Genomic DNA, 17,267 nt, shown 5'->3' on the forward strand with positions numbered 1-17,267 from the left:
CAAACATTTAACAAAAGTCCTCTATGTAGAATATTGTGTATAAAATAACCCTGTCTGTATTTTTAAGATAAAGACACTTGGAGTGTTTTGAAGGCGTTTTAGTGGGCTTGAGGACGGAGCTGGGAGTCAGTAAGAGGGAGTGACAGGGAAGAAAGAAGTATTAATTTTAAAATAATTTTTTAAAGAGGTGTTTAACAGTGACAAAGACAAAAATTAGTCCTCATTACAACATATGCAAATAGAGGATTTTTTTTTTGAGGGAAGGTTGTATTTAAATGTAGCTTTTCCTTCTGCAACTAAGAATGCTTTTCCCTATCCTAACCTGATCTAAAACAATTGGCTTTTACTTATTTATTTTGTTTTCCAGGTAGAAAAGTTGAGAGGGGAAAAGCACAGAAAGCCAAACAATGTGTATAAACATGTTTACGAGGAAAGAGGCAGAAGCTATCATTTATGAACAGGTGCCTTGAGCATCCTGCATACCAAATGCTGTGGGCAAGGAGAGCTAAGATCTTCCTTTTCCCTTTACTAAGGACACCCAGAACCACAAAATTAATTAAAGAAATCTTTCTGATTGCTTGTTAAGTTGTTTTCTTTTGGGGCAACAGGCATGACAGACTGGGTTCTTATGTTTTAACAGCATATCACGGGAATTTTTAAGTTCTGCAATTATAAAATAAAAATGTATTGACATTAAAGATACCTTTATAAATCTGTCACTTTACTCTTTCCTCATGACTTGTAGGCTAATTATGTAGCTATATAGTCACATAAAATTTCATTGAAAAAGTTATAAGCATTACTATTTGTTGGACACGAAACAACTTAGAACATTGGACTTTTCATTGAGTCTCAAGCTAAAAGGCTACATGATAGTAAAATTTCATAAAATATCTTAGAATTAGATTGTACAGATAATTTTCACTTTGTGAAGAGTACATGTTTTGTAAAGATTTCTCATGCTTCAGCAAATCAGAAATAATGATAAGAATACACATTTTCTTATTTAAAACCTAATATTTGGAACAGAAAAGCTAGCATGTTGCTAACAGTCTCAACAGCAACTCTGAAAAACAAATAAGAAAATACAAACAAAATATGGTTTTCTGGAAAAAAGTGATAATGATTCTAAATATAAGCACTGATTTCAAATTTATTTTAACATATACTCTAGAAGCACAGTAATTTCTGAATGTCTCTTTAAATGGAATATAAAGAAAGAATACTGAATATCTAACGGACTCAAAGTAAAAAAAATATATAGGTCCTACAAGTTGAGTCTACATGCGTAAGAGTGACTTCGGAAACAAGCATTAGTATACTACTTATTCCTTTCCATTCATTTGGAAACTTCCTAATACTTAGGTTGAAAATGTACTTGATAAGACCTCCCAATGAAAATGGTAAAAAAAGAACAGTGTTTAGTTTTCATGTTGAATAAAAAACCTAGCAAACATACTAAGTAATTAAGTCTGGATTTACATTTCTTCATTTACCACTTCTGACATTCACTAAATAGTTGACCCTTGAACAATATGGATGGGTAAGGGGTGGTGACCCTCCATGCAGTAGAAAATATGCTTATAACATCTGACTCCCCCAAATTTAACTACTAATAGCCTACTGTTGAGTAGAAGCCTTACAGGTAACATAAACAGTTGATCAACACATATTTTGGATGTTATATGTATTATATACAGTATGCATACAATAAACTTACCTAGAAAAAATATTAAGAAAATACATTTACAGTACTGTACTATAAAAAAAATCCATCTATAAGTGAACCTGCGCAGTTCAAACTGCTGTTGTTCAAGGGCCAACTGTAGTTAAAAGGAGATGTGAAGTTTTCCCTAGTCTATACAGTACGTATGCAGAATGTAACATATAACTTTTTTAGTTATTGTTAAAGTGTGAAATTCTCTTGTCTACTAACATATGTACTGACCTCTTCTGGGACTCTCATGATTGAAGAGAATGCCATTCACTGCAAAGAGATTATATGCCTCCCGGAAGTTCACCACAATCCAATAGGCATAGAGTTTAGCTGCCCCTGTTGGAATAATTTTTTAAAAGCAAATAAAAGACAGTGATTATTATAAAAGACGGTGTCTTATTATAAAAGACAGTGATTTTTACTCATCTTAAACAAGTAACAACTTGCAAAAATTACTTTGTAATATATTAAGTTAGAAAAAGATATAAGACAAAACCAAAGACTAAAGGTTCCTTTGCCAGTCAACCATGTGCACAAGAAAATATTTAAGATTTTTTTTTTACTTCTGTAATACCCACAGTTCTGTCTTCCACAATCTAACTGATTTGATGATACTGTGTGCAATGTATCAAGGTGACCTAAGGTCTTATTTCCTTTTTCCTAGTTTTAAGGAATTAGAAAGCGAAAAAAATATGAAATCTTAATATTCTAGATGCTTAGAAGTTTGATCAGTGAAGTCTTTACAAATACACAAGATGTAATAAACCCCCTTTTTTAAAAAAAAAACTGAACCCAGGGAAACTTCCACTGGGGAAATAAAAAACATGAAAGTTATCACTTTAGCAAATCTCACAATAGTTAAATAAAAAAAAGTCATGTGGGTCTATCCGTATAGAAGGGCTAGATAACATGCATCACTGAAGTGAGTAATTACACCCTGGATGCAGCAGCACCAAGTACTTAGAGTGAGCAGTGTATAACCTTATGCTTCCCAATGTCTAGTCATTTTAGTCTAATCTTAGTGTTAATCTCACAGTCAAATGACTTAAGACGAGAGACAGGAATGGAATTAAAGCAGAAGCACACACATGTCCCATGCCAAGAGAACATGGCGCATGCACAAGGTTGTACCCATGCATTCTCACCATACGGAGACCGAGGATAAAAAGGAGTAGTCTCCTTCTGGGGTATTTCTTGCACTTTCCCATAGAGTTCACTTGTTGAGGCTTGGTAGAACTTCACAGAGTTGATAAGGCCACAGGTCTTAACTGCATCCAGAAGCCGTAAAGTGCCAACTCCATCAACATCTGCAGTATATTCAGCCAGGTCAAAAGAAATCTGGAAATAGCAGGTGAAGACAGTACCACATTAATGGGTAGCAGCAACAAAGATGCTGACAGTGGTAACAAACACATCTTACATTTCACATACTTACAAATGTTATGTTTGTGACAAAATACTATTCTCTAATAGCAGAATAAGAGCATGAATGTCATCTATTTCTAACATCAAATGGTTGAAAAATATCTTAAATACCTATTAATTATCTATGGTAAAATGAAGAACAATTCTTGTTTTTTAAAGGTTTTATTTACTTATTTGAGAGACAGAGAGCAAGAGAGAGAGCGAGAGCATAAGCGGGGTGAGGGGCGAAGGGAGAAGCAGACTCTCTGCTGAGCAGGGAGCCCAATGCTCCACCCCCAGCCTCTAGGATCATGACCTGAGCTGAAGGCAGACGCTTAACTGACTGAGCCACGCAGGCGCCACAATGAAGAACAATCCTAGGCTGAAGTCCCTAAGGTGGCGTTTCTCAAAGTGCAAACCTCTGCTCCTTAGAATCATCTGGGGGGTTTCTAAAAATTCAGAATGAACCAATCTCTTGGGGATGGAACCCTAGGATATCCACATTTATAGTAAGGCCCAGCTGACTTTTACTCTCAGAGAAGTTTGAGAACATGTGCTTTAGACACAGTTGATTTTTAAAAAGATTGCTTTATTTTCTATTTTTAACTAAAATATAAGAATTACCTTTTAGTATATTACATGTATATATAATCTTTTCCTTATGAGACACATTGAATAGAGTAAGATGCTAATGTATAGAATTTAATAATTTCCAAAAAGAGGGTATTAAGGAATAATTCAGTATTTTGCAGTTTCTTAACATATTCCTTAGAAATAAATGTGACTGATATGTTTTTTTCTTAAATTATTTCTAAACACAATACACAAGTTAACCTAATATTAAAAGGTAACAAATTTTAAGACTGAAAATCTTTGTCCCTGGTTTATTTGCAGGCCAAATACAGCTGGGCACAATGCACAGATGCTTCCCTGCTGCCTGGTGAATGACCTCAATCTTTACCTGGAAAAATCCTGCTCTGGGGCGAGGAGGTTACTGACCCATTTTGCTGGTAGTCCTGAGTGTCACCCGGGCACAAGCTGCTGCTCTGTCTATGCGCAGGGTATCTAGGGAACTTGGGGGACAGCTGACCGCTGACCTGACTCAAGACCACCACATGCATGTTATCTAATAAGCCTGTCAGTAAAACTCATGGCAGCTGTGTGATAAAACAGGATAGAAGTATGTTTTATCCCCAATCATTCAAACCCAACAAAGCACAATTTGGGGTTACTTTATTCTTTTCAAATAACAGTTTACTGCAATAAAATTTACATACCATAAAATTCACCCTTTTAAAGTTTATGACTCACTGTTTTTTTAGCGTATTTACAGCATTGCACAATCACCAGAATGTGTTCATCATCCCCAAACGAAACTTGGTACCCATTATCAATCACTTGCCATCTTCCCATCACACACCCACAGCCACTAATCTACTTCCTGTATCTATGCAGTGATCTATTCTGGATATTTCATATATACGGAATCATAATATGTGGCCTTTTGTGACTGGTTTCTTTCACATATCATATTTCCATTTCTCTTGGACATGTACCTCGGAGTAGAATCATTTGTATACAACATACAACATTTCGAGGAACTGCCACACTGCCTTCTAAAGTGGCTGCACCATTTCACATTCTCACCCGCAGTAATAACGGGTTCTAATTGCTCCACACCCTACTCAATACTTCACTGTGGTCTTTTTGATTTTAGACATCCTACTGAGTGTGAAACTGCATATCACTAGGGTTTTTTTGTATTATTAAGGTATAATTGACATATCATATTATCTTTGTTTCAGGTGTATGTAATGATTTATGTATGTATCATGAAGTGATCACAATAAGTTAACATCCATCACTACACAGTTACAAAATTTTTTGATAACTTTTAAGATCTACTCTCTTAGCAACTCACAAATAATACAATATTAACTACAGTCACCATACTATACATGTTCATGACTTAATCACTTTACAACTAAAAGTTTGTACCTTTTGACCACCTTCACCCATTTCACATACTGTCCACCACCTCCACTCCCTTGTTTCTGGCAACTCTATATCTATGAGTGTGTTTGTTTTCTCCATTCCTTTTTCATATTCCATATATAGGTAAAATCATACAATAGTTGTCCTTCTCTGTCTGAACTTTTTCACTTATAATAACGCCCTCAGGGTTCTTACATGTTGTTGTAAATGGCAGGCCTTCTTTCTTCCCTATGACTAATATTCCATTGTGTGTGTGTGTGTGTGTGTGTGTGTGTGTGTGTATCACCACATCTGCTTTATCCATACTTCAGCCATCGATGGACACTTAGTTTGCTTGCGTATCTCGGCTACTCTAAGTCATGCTGCAATGAACATGACGATGCAGCTATCTTTTCCAGTTAGTGTTCTCATTTCCTTAGGAATTGCTGGATCATGTGGTAGTTCTATTTTAAATTTTTTGAGGGAACTCCATACTCTTTTCCGTAGTAGCTGCACCAGTGCCTTCCTGTATTCCCACCAGCAGTGCACAAGGGTCCCCTGTTCTCTACAGCCTCACTAACACTTGCTCTCTTTTGACTTTTTGATAATAGCCATTCTAACAGGTGTGAGGTGCTATCTCATTGTGGTTTTGGTTTGCATTTCCCTGATGGTTAATGATGTTGAGCACCTTTTTGTGTCCCTGTTGGCCATCTGTATGTCTTCTTTGGAAAAATGTCTATTCAGATCTTTTACCCATGTTTAAATTAGATTGATTTGGGTTTTTTGTTTGTTTATTTGGCTGTTGAGTTGTATGAATTCTTTATATATTTTGGATATTAGCCCCTTACCAGATATCTGATTTACAAATATTTTCTCCTACTGAGTAGGCTGCCTTTCCATTTTGTTGACGGTTTCCTTCGCTGTGCGGAAGCTTTTTAGTTTAATGCAGTCCCACTTGTTTATTTTTGCTCTTGTTGCCTTTGCTTTTGGTGTGGAATCCAAAAAATCATCGCCGACACCAGTGTCAAGGACCTTACTGCCTGTGTTTTCTTCTAGGAGGTTTATGGTTTCAGGTCTTGCACTCAAGTCTTAATCCATTTTGAGTAAATTTTTGTGTTGGGTGTAATATAGTGGTCCAGTTTAATTCTTTTGCATATGACTGTCCAGTTTTCTCAATACCATTTATTGGAGAGACTGTCCTTTCACCATTGTATATTCTTGAAGCTTTTATCATACATTAATCGATCATATGTATATGGATTTATTTCAGTGGTCTTTGTTCTGTTGCACTGATCTTTGTCTGTTTTTATGCCAATACCATACTGTTTTGATTGCTATAGCTTTATAATACAGCTTGAAATCAATCAGTAAGCATGATGCCTCCAGCTTTGTTCTTTCTCAAGATTTTGCTTTGGTTATTAGGATTCTTTCAAGGTTCCACACAAATTTCTCATTGTGGTTTTGATTCACATTTCCTTGATGACTAATGATGTTAAGCATCTTTTCATGTGCTTATTAGCCATTGGTATATCTTATTTGGAAAGATGTCTATGTAGAAGTTTTACCATTTTTAAGATTGGTTATTTGTCTTTTTATTATTGAGTTATAAAAGTTCTTTATATATTCTGGATAAAAATCTCTTACCGGATACATGGCTTGCAATTTTCTCCTGTTATGAGAGTTTTCACTTTTTTCCCCAGATTTATTGAGATATACCTAACATATAGCATGATGTAAATTTAAGGTGCACAAACAGTTTTCACTTTCTTAATGGTGTCCTATGAAGTACAAAAGTCCAATTCATCTAATTTTTCGTTTGCTGTTTATGCTTTTGGTGTCATATCTTAGAATGCTTTGCTTAACTCGAGAACATGAAGATTTACTCCTATGTTTTATTCTAAGAGTTTTATAGTTTTATTTCTTACTTTTAGGTCTTCGATCCAGTTTTGGCTAATTTTTATGTATGTTATAGGTTAGAGGTCTGAATTAGTTGTTTGCACATGGATGTCAGGTTACCCCAGCATCATTTGTTGAAAAGGCTAATCTTTTCCACTGAATGGTCTTGGTATTTGGCCATTTTGTTCTCAAAAAAAAGGTGTGGCCTCATATTGAGGGGACAGTGTGCTGAGTGGGCCTCAGGAGATGGGGGTGTCAGGGCTCTGCTGTCAGCTCTAGGGCAGACCACTCAACCACCCTTCCCAGCTGTAGTTTTCTCATAGTACAGTGCCACAGCTGGATATTTATAGGACACTTTACAATTCAAAAGTGCTTTTGTTGGAGCTTTATAACAATTCTAGGAGAAACAGAAAGCAGTCCTGAGGTTCAGAGAGGATTTGATAAAAGTCACACTGAAAGTAGGGAGCAGCAAATCTGGGCCTCTGTGACTGGAATGGTGCTCACCACAAAAGCAGGGCTTGGCCTTTCTGAGGCTCAGACTGTGAGGATGTCATGAAAGCCTCAAACTCTCTGACTAGAATCAGAAATACACATATGTGCAAGTGTACATGCACCTGGAGTTGCCGTGTTGCCTACATTTTCTAAGGATTCATGAACTACAGAGGTGAAAACCTTGAACTTGGTGACCGTCAAGATCCTTTCTAACACTAAGGATCTACCAAGCCAGTATTCAAATCTTTTTTATGTATACATTCATATCCAATCACATTTGGAGTCTTTTTGATGGCATTAGTCAAGTTTCAACAGTGAAGAGAATGTTGGGTATTTTTCCTTTTGTTTGGCTATTTTTTCATTTAGATACATAACTATCTAAAGAGCTATATGAAAAGAAAAGGTAGCATATGTTGAGTACTCAATATTGAGCACTTTCTAAGCATTTTGCATATACATACTATTTAATCCTAACAACAATTAAGTGCTAAAAGTGAGGCACAGAAGGCTGCAGGCAAGTGATGAAGCCACATACTAAACTTCTATTGAATGTTACATATATTATACAATTGTATGTTATATTCACAGTAAAGCAAGGGTTCTTGTGTAAATGCCCCATCACTGGAACACAGCACAAGGAGATTTTGCACAACTTAAAAGCTTCTACTTATGCTAGAATATCCAATTTAGACAATTAATAGGTCCTTATTCAGAGGATATAAATCATGGAAAAGAACTGAAAGCATTTAGGCTGAAGAAAGTAAATGAGACAGGGGAATGGGAATTATAGGGCAGGAGGGTTCCATATGTGCAGATTTTCAGGCAAGTTCATCAAGAATTAAGCATATGTTTGATGTTCGAAATGCCGGAGAACACGATTGGCTAATAAAATCTAATTGCTCACAAGGTTTTATAATATAAAGCAACAAATTCACTGACCTCCGTTAAAAAAAAAAAATCAGACAAGTACTCTCACTGTAGCTTGGTAAACTTCTCATGGTTACAAATATGATTCTGAAATACACCAAAATATCAGGGGTCTGGAAAGTTACATAGAGTCCATGGGCCAAATCTATTCCCATGCCTGTTTTTGTAATAAAGTTTTATAGGAACACAGCCACACGCATTCATTTATACGTTTTCTATGATGGTGTTCACGCTATAACAACAGAGTTGAGTAGTTTTGACACAGAATATATCTTCCACAAAAATGAAAATATTTACTATCTGGCCCTTTATGGAAAGAGCTTTCCGAGCTCTGAGCCCTGAACTAAACCACAGTTTTATCTTGGAGCCAAGATTAAATAATTAAAAATATGTCTGTCACTATTTCTTCCATATTTCCTCAATATTATAGGATGAATATGGAGTATGTTTCTGATCATGAACAGAGCTGCTTTTACAGAGGCATGGAGGCTCAGTTAACCATAGGGACTTACTACCTAAGAGGAACAAAAAATAAGGCTGATACACCCAAGCCTACACAATCACTCCCTACCTTCCCCTTCAAGAAATATTTTCTTCACTTGACTTCTAGAACCCTACCTTCTTCTAATTTTCTTCCACTTCACTGGCAGCTAGGCTCTTGTGCTGTCCTGTCAACTCCACCCCACCCTGAAGCTTGGTGTTGGAACTTTTCTCCTTCCCATTTACCATGAGATGTCTCAGTCCAGGGCCTCGCATCAGTATCACTGTGCCTGTGACCACAGAGGTCCATCTCTAGATCTGCCTTGCCCTGAGCAGCAGCCCCCCATTTCTTCTTGTCTATGCTTCATATCATTTCACACTGAACAGGCTCAAAACAGAATTCTGGACATTGTCACCAAAGTTCTTCCCTTGGCTCTCCTTCTCTGTAAATGGTACCCATTTACCTACTGTTCAAAACAAAAACGTGGGCTTCATGGCTGACGCTCTGTTATTCAGCGTTCACAGAAACACTCTTCTTCCCACTTCCATCTGCACCATCCTTATGTAATTTGCCATCACCTCTCGCCAGGTCTACAGCAGTAGCCTAGTGACTACTAGTTCAACTACAGTCCTCCTTCCACTTGGCCCCCAAGTACTTCATCTCATTGCCTACTTTTGTCTCTCACTAATGACCCTGTTTCTCTGGCCATTTTGCTGTCCCTAGACTAGTGCTAACTCTTGCCTCAAGCCTTTACATTTGTGTCCCCTCTATGTTTGCATGCTCATCCTTCTTCAATATCTCTCTTCTTCATTCCCTATCTCTGTTCAAATGTCACCCCTCAAAAAAGCCTTCTTTGCCTTCCTCTCTATCTAAAACACCAATGCTTTGTCATCTCTATGTTTGTCCAGGCCTGCACACTGCTTCATTTCTTCTTCATTTTAATATTTTATTTTACCTGTTTACTTATTTATTATCTATCTCCTCCATCAAATGGTAAGCTCCTTGATGGCAGGGATTTTATTTTATTCTCTATAGTATCCCTCATGCCTGAAACATTGCTTGGCATAGTATTTGTTGAATGAAAACAGCATGTAAACTAATGAGAAATTTAAATGTCAAATATAAAATACCAAAATAAAAATTAAAAAACTAGTAGAAAAAAAACCTAGGCTATCAGAATGATAGAAAAGGTTGATAATTTAATAGTACTGAAATAGGTAAAATTTCAAAAAGCAAGATGGACAAAACTCTATATAAATTTCAAAGCTTTAGTATAACAACTATGACAAAGGTTTAATGGTTAAACACTACACTATATAAAGAGGTAGAATTCAGAGTAAAGGAGAACCATCTCAGATCATAATTAATGAAGTCAGTGTAGGAAAAAATGGGTTATTGAAATAGCCAAAGACTTTGTAGTGGGATATACTCATCTGTAACACACTATCAGTTTCAGAGAAGAGTAGTAAAGCCTTACAGAACCACAGAAGTATTTAGAGTCAAAGAAAAATAGTTAATTCAAGTTCAAATATAAAGCAAATTGCTCTTATCACATTCAAAGACATAAAAAGATATCCTCAGAGTTATCCTCAGTCATATATGAGTGGTAAATCATGGCTTTTCTTGAAACAAAAACAAACCTAAAAATGGTCCCTAAAAGTCTGTGTGGGACCCAGACAGGAACTGAAGGTATGCATTGAAATTTTACACAGACTGCAGATTGGAATGTAAATTCTAGAAGTGTTTTAATTGTATCAGACTATTATCATAGCAGGCCTGGGTTCACTGCGCTAGGCCTCATATCAAATAAAGCAAATAATAATGATAACTCCACTATCCTTAAAGCCTCTTGCCTCTTCAAAGTCATTATAAATACATGTTCATTTTATAACAACATAAGAATTGAGCAGAGCTGAAGGAGGACATTCAAACCCAGTAGGACAAGAAAAATGTATTGTTGATGACAATTAAAATGTTATTAATATCAGATTATAAGAGAACATGAACTGTGTTCAATTAGTAGAGTGGTTTTCATATGGCGGTGATTGGAGTGCTCCCATTTTTACCTATTATAAATGATCACCAAAATTGAATACTTGAGGTCAGAAATGTCACACTTTGTGATTCCTTACCCAAGAACATTCCAGCCCTTGAACTGGAGATCTTTCCTGATATTGCCTGAGAAACTGCTGATTAAGAACCATTCTGGAATTTTTCAGGTGAGGCCCACTCAGCGTTCAAACTCATTCTTAGGTTGATCCTTATTCTTTTATGCTGACTAGTTTTTCTTTTTCATAATGAGAATACTTAGGGAATAACCCTGCACCAAACCTTAGCTTAGGATTTAATTTTTTTAGTCTGTAGTGATGCAGATGGTTCTAGTCACCAGAGAATGTCCAGTGTGAATAGATTATCAAAACTATCCCACAGATTCTCCCTCATACTTTCTCTTCCTTCAAAACACAGATTAAAGAGCACACATGTTTAGAATTCTGAAATCTACTAAAAGCAAAAGCTGAGATGAAAGAAAAAAACAAAAATCGTCCCCGCTGCACATACACACTAGACTGCAAGCTTCATAGGGGCAAGGGCCTTGACTATTTCTGTTCACCATTAAATTCCCTAGAGTGGCACACAGGTCAAAATGCACCTAAAATCTAAAAATGAAAAGCTATTTGAAGAAAAGCTCTACTTACTTATAACAAAATAAATGAAATATATTTAACTACCCTACAAATACTAACGGAACTATTATCTTCTAAAGTAAAATGAACTGGAAAAACATATTTCAATAACAATTTTAGTAAGGAAAAATATGTCAAAAACAGTAGAAGAGAATTTCATAACAAATTGAAGAATAAGGCCTCACTTCTTTCAGGTTTTTCAGCTGAAACAAAAAGAAAAATGTATGGAGGAATTTAAAGAAACACAAAATTATTTGTAATATACGTTACCCTAGACCACATATGTCATTTGCCTGTCTGGGTCCTTATGGCTCAATGATGCTGCCTACAAGTCCCACATGACTTGGCCTCTCCAGCCTCACTCCCTACCTGCCCCCACACCAATCCTAGTAGGGTCCCTCAATGCTCGCAGCAAGCCCTGCCTCAGGGCTTGGGTGTTCACTCTCCCCTCTACTCAGAACATTTTGCCCCCAGATATTTGCATGGCTCACTCCCCTCCTTTCATTCCCTCACAAGGCCTTCCCTGACCTTGCCATCTTGAACAAATAATTCCCTTCACTCCATCTTCTCACTGCATGCTTCTCTTCAGAGTACCCAGCACATCCGACTGTAATGAAGACTGCTCATGTCTTCATTTGTCTAGCTGGCCTGAAAGCCCTCATGCTTCCTACCACTTAGAAGAATCCCTGCCACATAGAAGTTGCTCCAAAAATATTACTTGAATGAATAAGGTGGCATTAAAACTGAAGTCTGGGCATGTAATTTCTCAATGACCTTATTATACAATTAACAATGCAGTGAACTTCACATATGCAATATATGAAATTTTTAAAATCTCAGTGAATGAGCCAAAGTTTCCTGAATAAAAATGTTGCCTCAGAAAAAAGATTGCTTTGGCAAAAGAACTAGACATGGGAAAAGATAACTGGAGACCAGAAGAACACTTCCTCTAACATAAGCACCTGCACTATTTTACCATTCCTCAAGACTTTGAATCTACAAGCAAAAGTTATTAATCAATGAGAACAATAAAACATTACTTTCCACCGTGAATCAGTCATTCTCAGCATAAATCCAGCAAAGCTGGCATTTACATAGCAGCTAGGACTTAAAGCACATCTATTTTAATAGAGCCACAATAAGAGTGTGGATCCAGAAGAATTGCAAGTCAGTGGGTGGAAAAGGGCTTCCTTGAGGGGATCCAGAGAGGGTGCATCCGTTTTAGAAGCACCTTCCCTAAGCAGCAGGGCAGCATGTCCTGATTATAGGAAATACAAAGGTAAAAAGAAACAGACCCCTGTCCTTCTCACCTGCCTTACGGGTAATGGATGCAATACAGACTAAGAGAGGCATGGCTGAGATGTGTGTGCAACCAGGTAGGGGAGAGGGACCTAAAGGAGGTGAGAGGACAACGAGAAATCAAAGAAGGGATCAGGGTGGAGACGGCCCACATAAGCCAAGTGCAGATGGGAGGATGTGAAGCATTCTAATGGATGGATCAGCAAGAGCAAAGGGAGGGAAGATGCACTGACCATGTCTGGGAAATAACAAGTCTCCAGTTTCAATGGAGAAAAGGACAAGAATCAGAAGGTACTTGTTCTGTACACACCAGTAGAGGCCTTTCCGGAACAGGCTTCCTATGTGGGTCTGGAGTTTGGTCAGCAGGCACTGAGGAGGCAACAATGGTTCCAGAACAGGATCATTTCTACCAGAGCTTCTCGCTGTGCATGACAGTCCTAGTCTCAGCTCCATTTGCTCCCAGCACAGCCAAGGCCCAGCTCAGAAACTTTTATTCCTCACATTTATAAACCTGATTTTATACAATTTTTCCTTATTCTACTGTACTTACAGTTTTGTTCAAAACCTTTGATGATTACAAATTGGGGCATCAAATAATCATAAGGTTATTACCTCACTGAAGTGATAAACTCCTGCCAGACTAAACAAATGTGACATCTTTGTTTACCTTTGTATGCTCAGTGTAAATTAATATGTAGTTTCCATTTATTTTTTGAAATCCTCTGAGTAAGGACTCCCATAGGGAATCAGAACTTTCATTATACAGAACAAGGGAACGATCCCTAGACACACCATGCTCTATAGCAACTCGGATGAGAGTCATTGCAACACCACACTGTTTTTGTCTGTTTCCACTTCCCACACTGTAGGGACCAGAGTTTTCCATGTGTCATCCTTATTGCTTACTACCAAAGTAAGGTATGAAAAGATCTGTTGAACGAATGAATGACTAACATTAATTTTTTTTCACAAGTTAACATTTTTACCCATAAAGGCAAATTGAAACTTTTACAAATCAGAGTAGAAAAGACATATGGTACTCTACTCTTGGAGTTTTCTGGCATTTTTGCTTTCTTGAAGAGCACAATTCCTGCTGCAGAAGGTCAACCACACTGCAATGCCTTACGAAATCTTATAACTCCTCCCATTTACTAATACCAAAAGGAAGCTCAGCTATCCCAAGGACATTCCTTCAGTCTGAAAATCTTCATTTCTGAAATGGGTTTTTCCCCCCACTTCAGTAATAACACCTCAATCACAGTACTTTGCCATATTCTGTATCCTCCAAGAGTATCTGATCCCATTCCTTAATACATTTCTTGATTTCTCATTTAAGAATGGCCACAACTTGATAAAAAGAAAATAGTTAAAACAAGTCTCTTAGTTTTGTAGAAAATCTTAATTTAAAAATACTTTGTGACTCCAATTATCAGAAATCAGTTGTATCAGACAACTTTTTCTTTTCTAGTTTACAGATTTGTATCAGCTGGTGATAAACACAGGAAAACCTGTCATGATTTTTATATGAGAAAATAGAATCAGAAGTAATTATCCATTTTTTCAAGAAACTTGCAGGTATTCTTACAGATAAGCAGAAATAACCAGCAAGCTTGCTTCATGAAATTCATTATATTGGGATGCTTAGCCAAGGTCCACAAGGTCTATGGATAGATTTCAAGAAGGCACATATTCATTTGGATAAGAAAAATATAAACTTTCGGGGCGCCTGGGTGGCACAGCGGTTAAGCGTCTGCCTTTGGCTCAGGGCGTGATCCTGGCGTTATGGGATCGAGCCCCACATCAGGCTCTTCTGCTATGAGCCTGCTTCTTCCTCTCCCACTCCCCTGCTTGTGTTCCCTCTCTCGCTGGCTGTCTCTATCTCTGTCAAATAAATAAAATCTTTAAAAAAAAAAAAAAAGAAAAAAAAAAGAAAAATATAAACTTTCATTTTTATCAAATTCTATCTGAAATTTAGAATTTCTCTCAATTTTGAATATAAGCAAAAATCATTGGTAGTAATAGCACCACATATGACTTTTCCACCAGTGGATACGATAGACATTTTTATACAACAGCACAGTTGCTATAAAGGTCCAAAGTACCACTTGTGCCAATCACTGCTTTGAAGTCACAGTGGTCACTTCAGGTCTCATTATATAATGTATCACATCACATTATTACATCACAAGCCTGGCTTTTAAATATTATAATATTAATGTATGAATATAATTAGTATCCTTTGTAATCCTAAGTGTTTTGCTTTATACTTTTCAAAAACATTACTCTGAGAACATCTATAGTCTTAACCAGACTATTGAAGAAGTCATGGCATAAGAAAAGTTAAGAATGTCTGCTCCATACCCAGCGGTATCACAGAGTATTAATATTTCAGAATGTAGTAAAAGAAGAAAAGCTCCATCTAAGAGAGATACTATGTTAGGCCAGAAAACAAATTTAAGAGGACTGAAATAACATCAAACATCTTTTCTGACCACAAAGGAATGAAACTAGAAATTAATTACATGAAGAAAACTGAAAAATGTGGCAAACCAACAACATGCGTCTGAATAACCAATGGGTAAAAGGAGAAATCAAAAGAGAAACAAAGAAAAAATACCTTGAGACAAACAAAAATGGAAATGTAACATACACAGTTCTAAAAGGTAAGTTCATAGTGATAAATGCCTATTTCAAGAAATACAAAGTTTTAAATAAACAACCTAACTTCAGCCTCAAGGAACTAGAAAAAGAAGAGCAAACAAAAGACAAAGTTCATACGAGAAAGGAAATAACAAAGATTAGAGTAGAAATAAATGAAATAGAGATTAAAAAGTCAAGAAGAAAACAGTAAAGATCAATGAAACTAAGGGCTGGATCTTTGTTAAAGATAAACAAAACTGACAAACCTTTACCTACACTCACCAAGGAAAAAAGAGAGGACTCAAATAAATAAAAAATGAAAGATGTTACAACTGAAACCACAGAGATGAAAAAGAATCATAAGAGACTAGTATGACCAATTAAACAACAAACTAGACAACTTAGAAGAAATGAATGAATTCCTAAACACATACAACCCACCGAGACTGAATCATGAAACAGAAAATCTGAACAGATCAATTACAAAAGGAAATTGAATCAGTAATCAAAACCCTCCTACAACACAAAAGTCCAATAACAGATGGCTTCACTGGTTAATTCTGCCAAACATTCAAAGAAGAATACCAATATTTCTCAAACATGTCCAAAAAACAGAAGCGGGGAAAACTTTTTCAAATACATTTTATGAGGCCAGCATTACCCTGATACCAAAACCAGACAATGATGCCACCAAAAAAAATAAATAAAAGGCTAATATCCCTGATGAACACAGATGTAAAAATTCTCAAAAAAATATTAGTAAACTGAATTAGCAAACTGCATTTTAATGATTATTAAAAAGCTTACACAACATGATCAAGTGGGATTTATTCCAGAGATGCAGAGACACAAGGATTGCTCAGTATCAGTGAATGTGACGCATCAAACTAACAAAATCATATGATCATCTCAAAAGATGCAGAGAAATCAACTGACAAAATTCAACACCCATTTACAATAAAAACTCAACAAAGCGAGTAAAGAGGAAACGTACTTCAACATAATAAGGTCATATATAACAAGCCCACACCTAAAATCAGACTCAGTAGTGAAAGGCTGAAAGCATTTCTTCTAATATGAGGAATAATAAAAGGATGCCCACTTTTACCACTTTTATACAACATAGTATTGGAAGGCCTAACCAGAGCAGTTAGGCAAGAAAAAAAAAAAAAAGTCATCCAAATTGGAAAGGAAAAAATAAAACTATCACAATTTGCAGATGATATGATATTATATGTAGAAAACCCTAAAGACTCCATCAAAAAAAAAAAAAAAAACCCGTTAGAACTAACAAATTCAGTAATGATGGGGGATATAAAATCAATACACAAAATTTATTTTGTTTCTGTACACAAATAACATACTATTAGAAAGAATAATTAAGAAAACAATGCCATTTACAACTGCATCAAAAAGAAGAAAAAACCTAAAAATAAATATGACCAAGGAGGTGAAAGATCTATATACTGAAAACTACTAGTCTCTGATGAAAGAAATTGAAGACACAAATAAATGGAAGGTATTCCACATTCATGGACTGGAAGAACTAATATTGTTAAAATGTCCATACTACCCAAAGCAATATACAAATCTAATACAATCCCTATCAAAATTAACCGGTATTTTTCATAGAAATAGAACAAACAATCTTAAAATCTGTATGGAATCACAAAAGACCCATAATAACCAAAGCAGTTTGAGAAAGAACAAAACTAGAGACATCATGCTTCCTGATTGATTTCAAGCTGTATTA

The 17,267-nt window shown here is 36.2% G+C and overlaps 1 protein-coding gene across 2 annotated transcripts in view; it reads right to left on the minus strand.

Moving 5' to 3' along the window:
* The window catches only part of GMDS (GDP-mannose 4,6-dehydratase), a 596,023-nt gene that overhangs the window by 323,351 nt on the left and 255,405 nt on the right, over positions 1 to 17,267 (minus strand). For both annotated transcript variants that reach the window (XM_087858114.1, XM_045811502.2), the window contains 2 exons: positions 2,863 to 3,055; positions 1,949 to 2,053 (listed from right to left, as the gene is read on the minus strand). In XM_087858114.1, coding sequence (XP_087714240.1) covers positions 1,949 to 2,053; positions 2,863 to 3,055 — 298 coding nt within the window. The remainder of the gene's footprint in view (positions 1 to 1,948; positions 2,054 to 2,862; positions 3,056 to 17,267) is intronic.

This window comes from Ursus americanus, chromosome 32 (genome assembly GCF_024610735.1).
Source record: "Ursus americanus isolate L20-20 chromosome 32, mUrsAme1.1.p, whole genome shotgun sequence".
NCBI lineage: Eukaryota > Metazoa > Chordata > Mammalia > Carnivora > Ursidae > Ursus > Ursus americanus.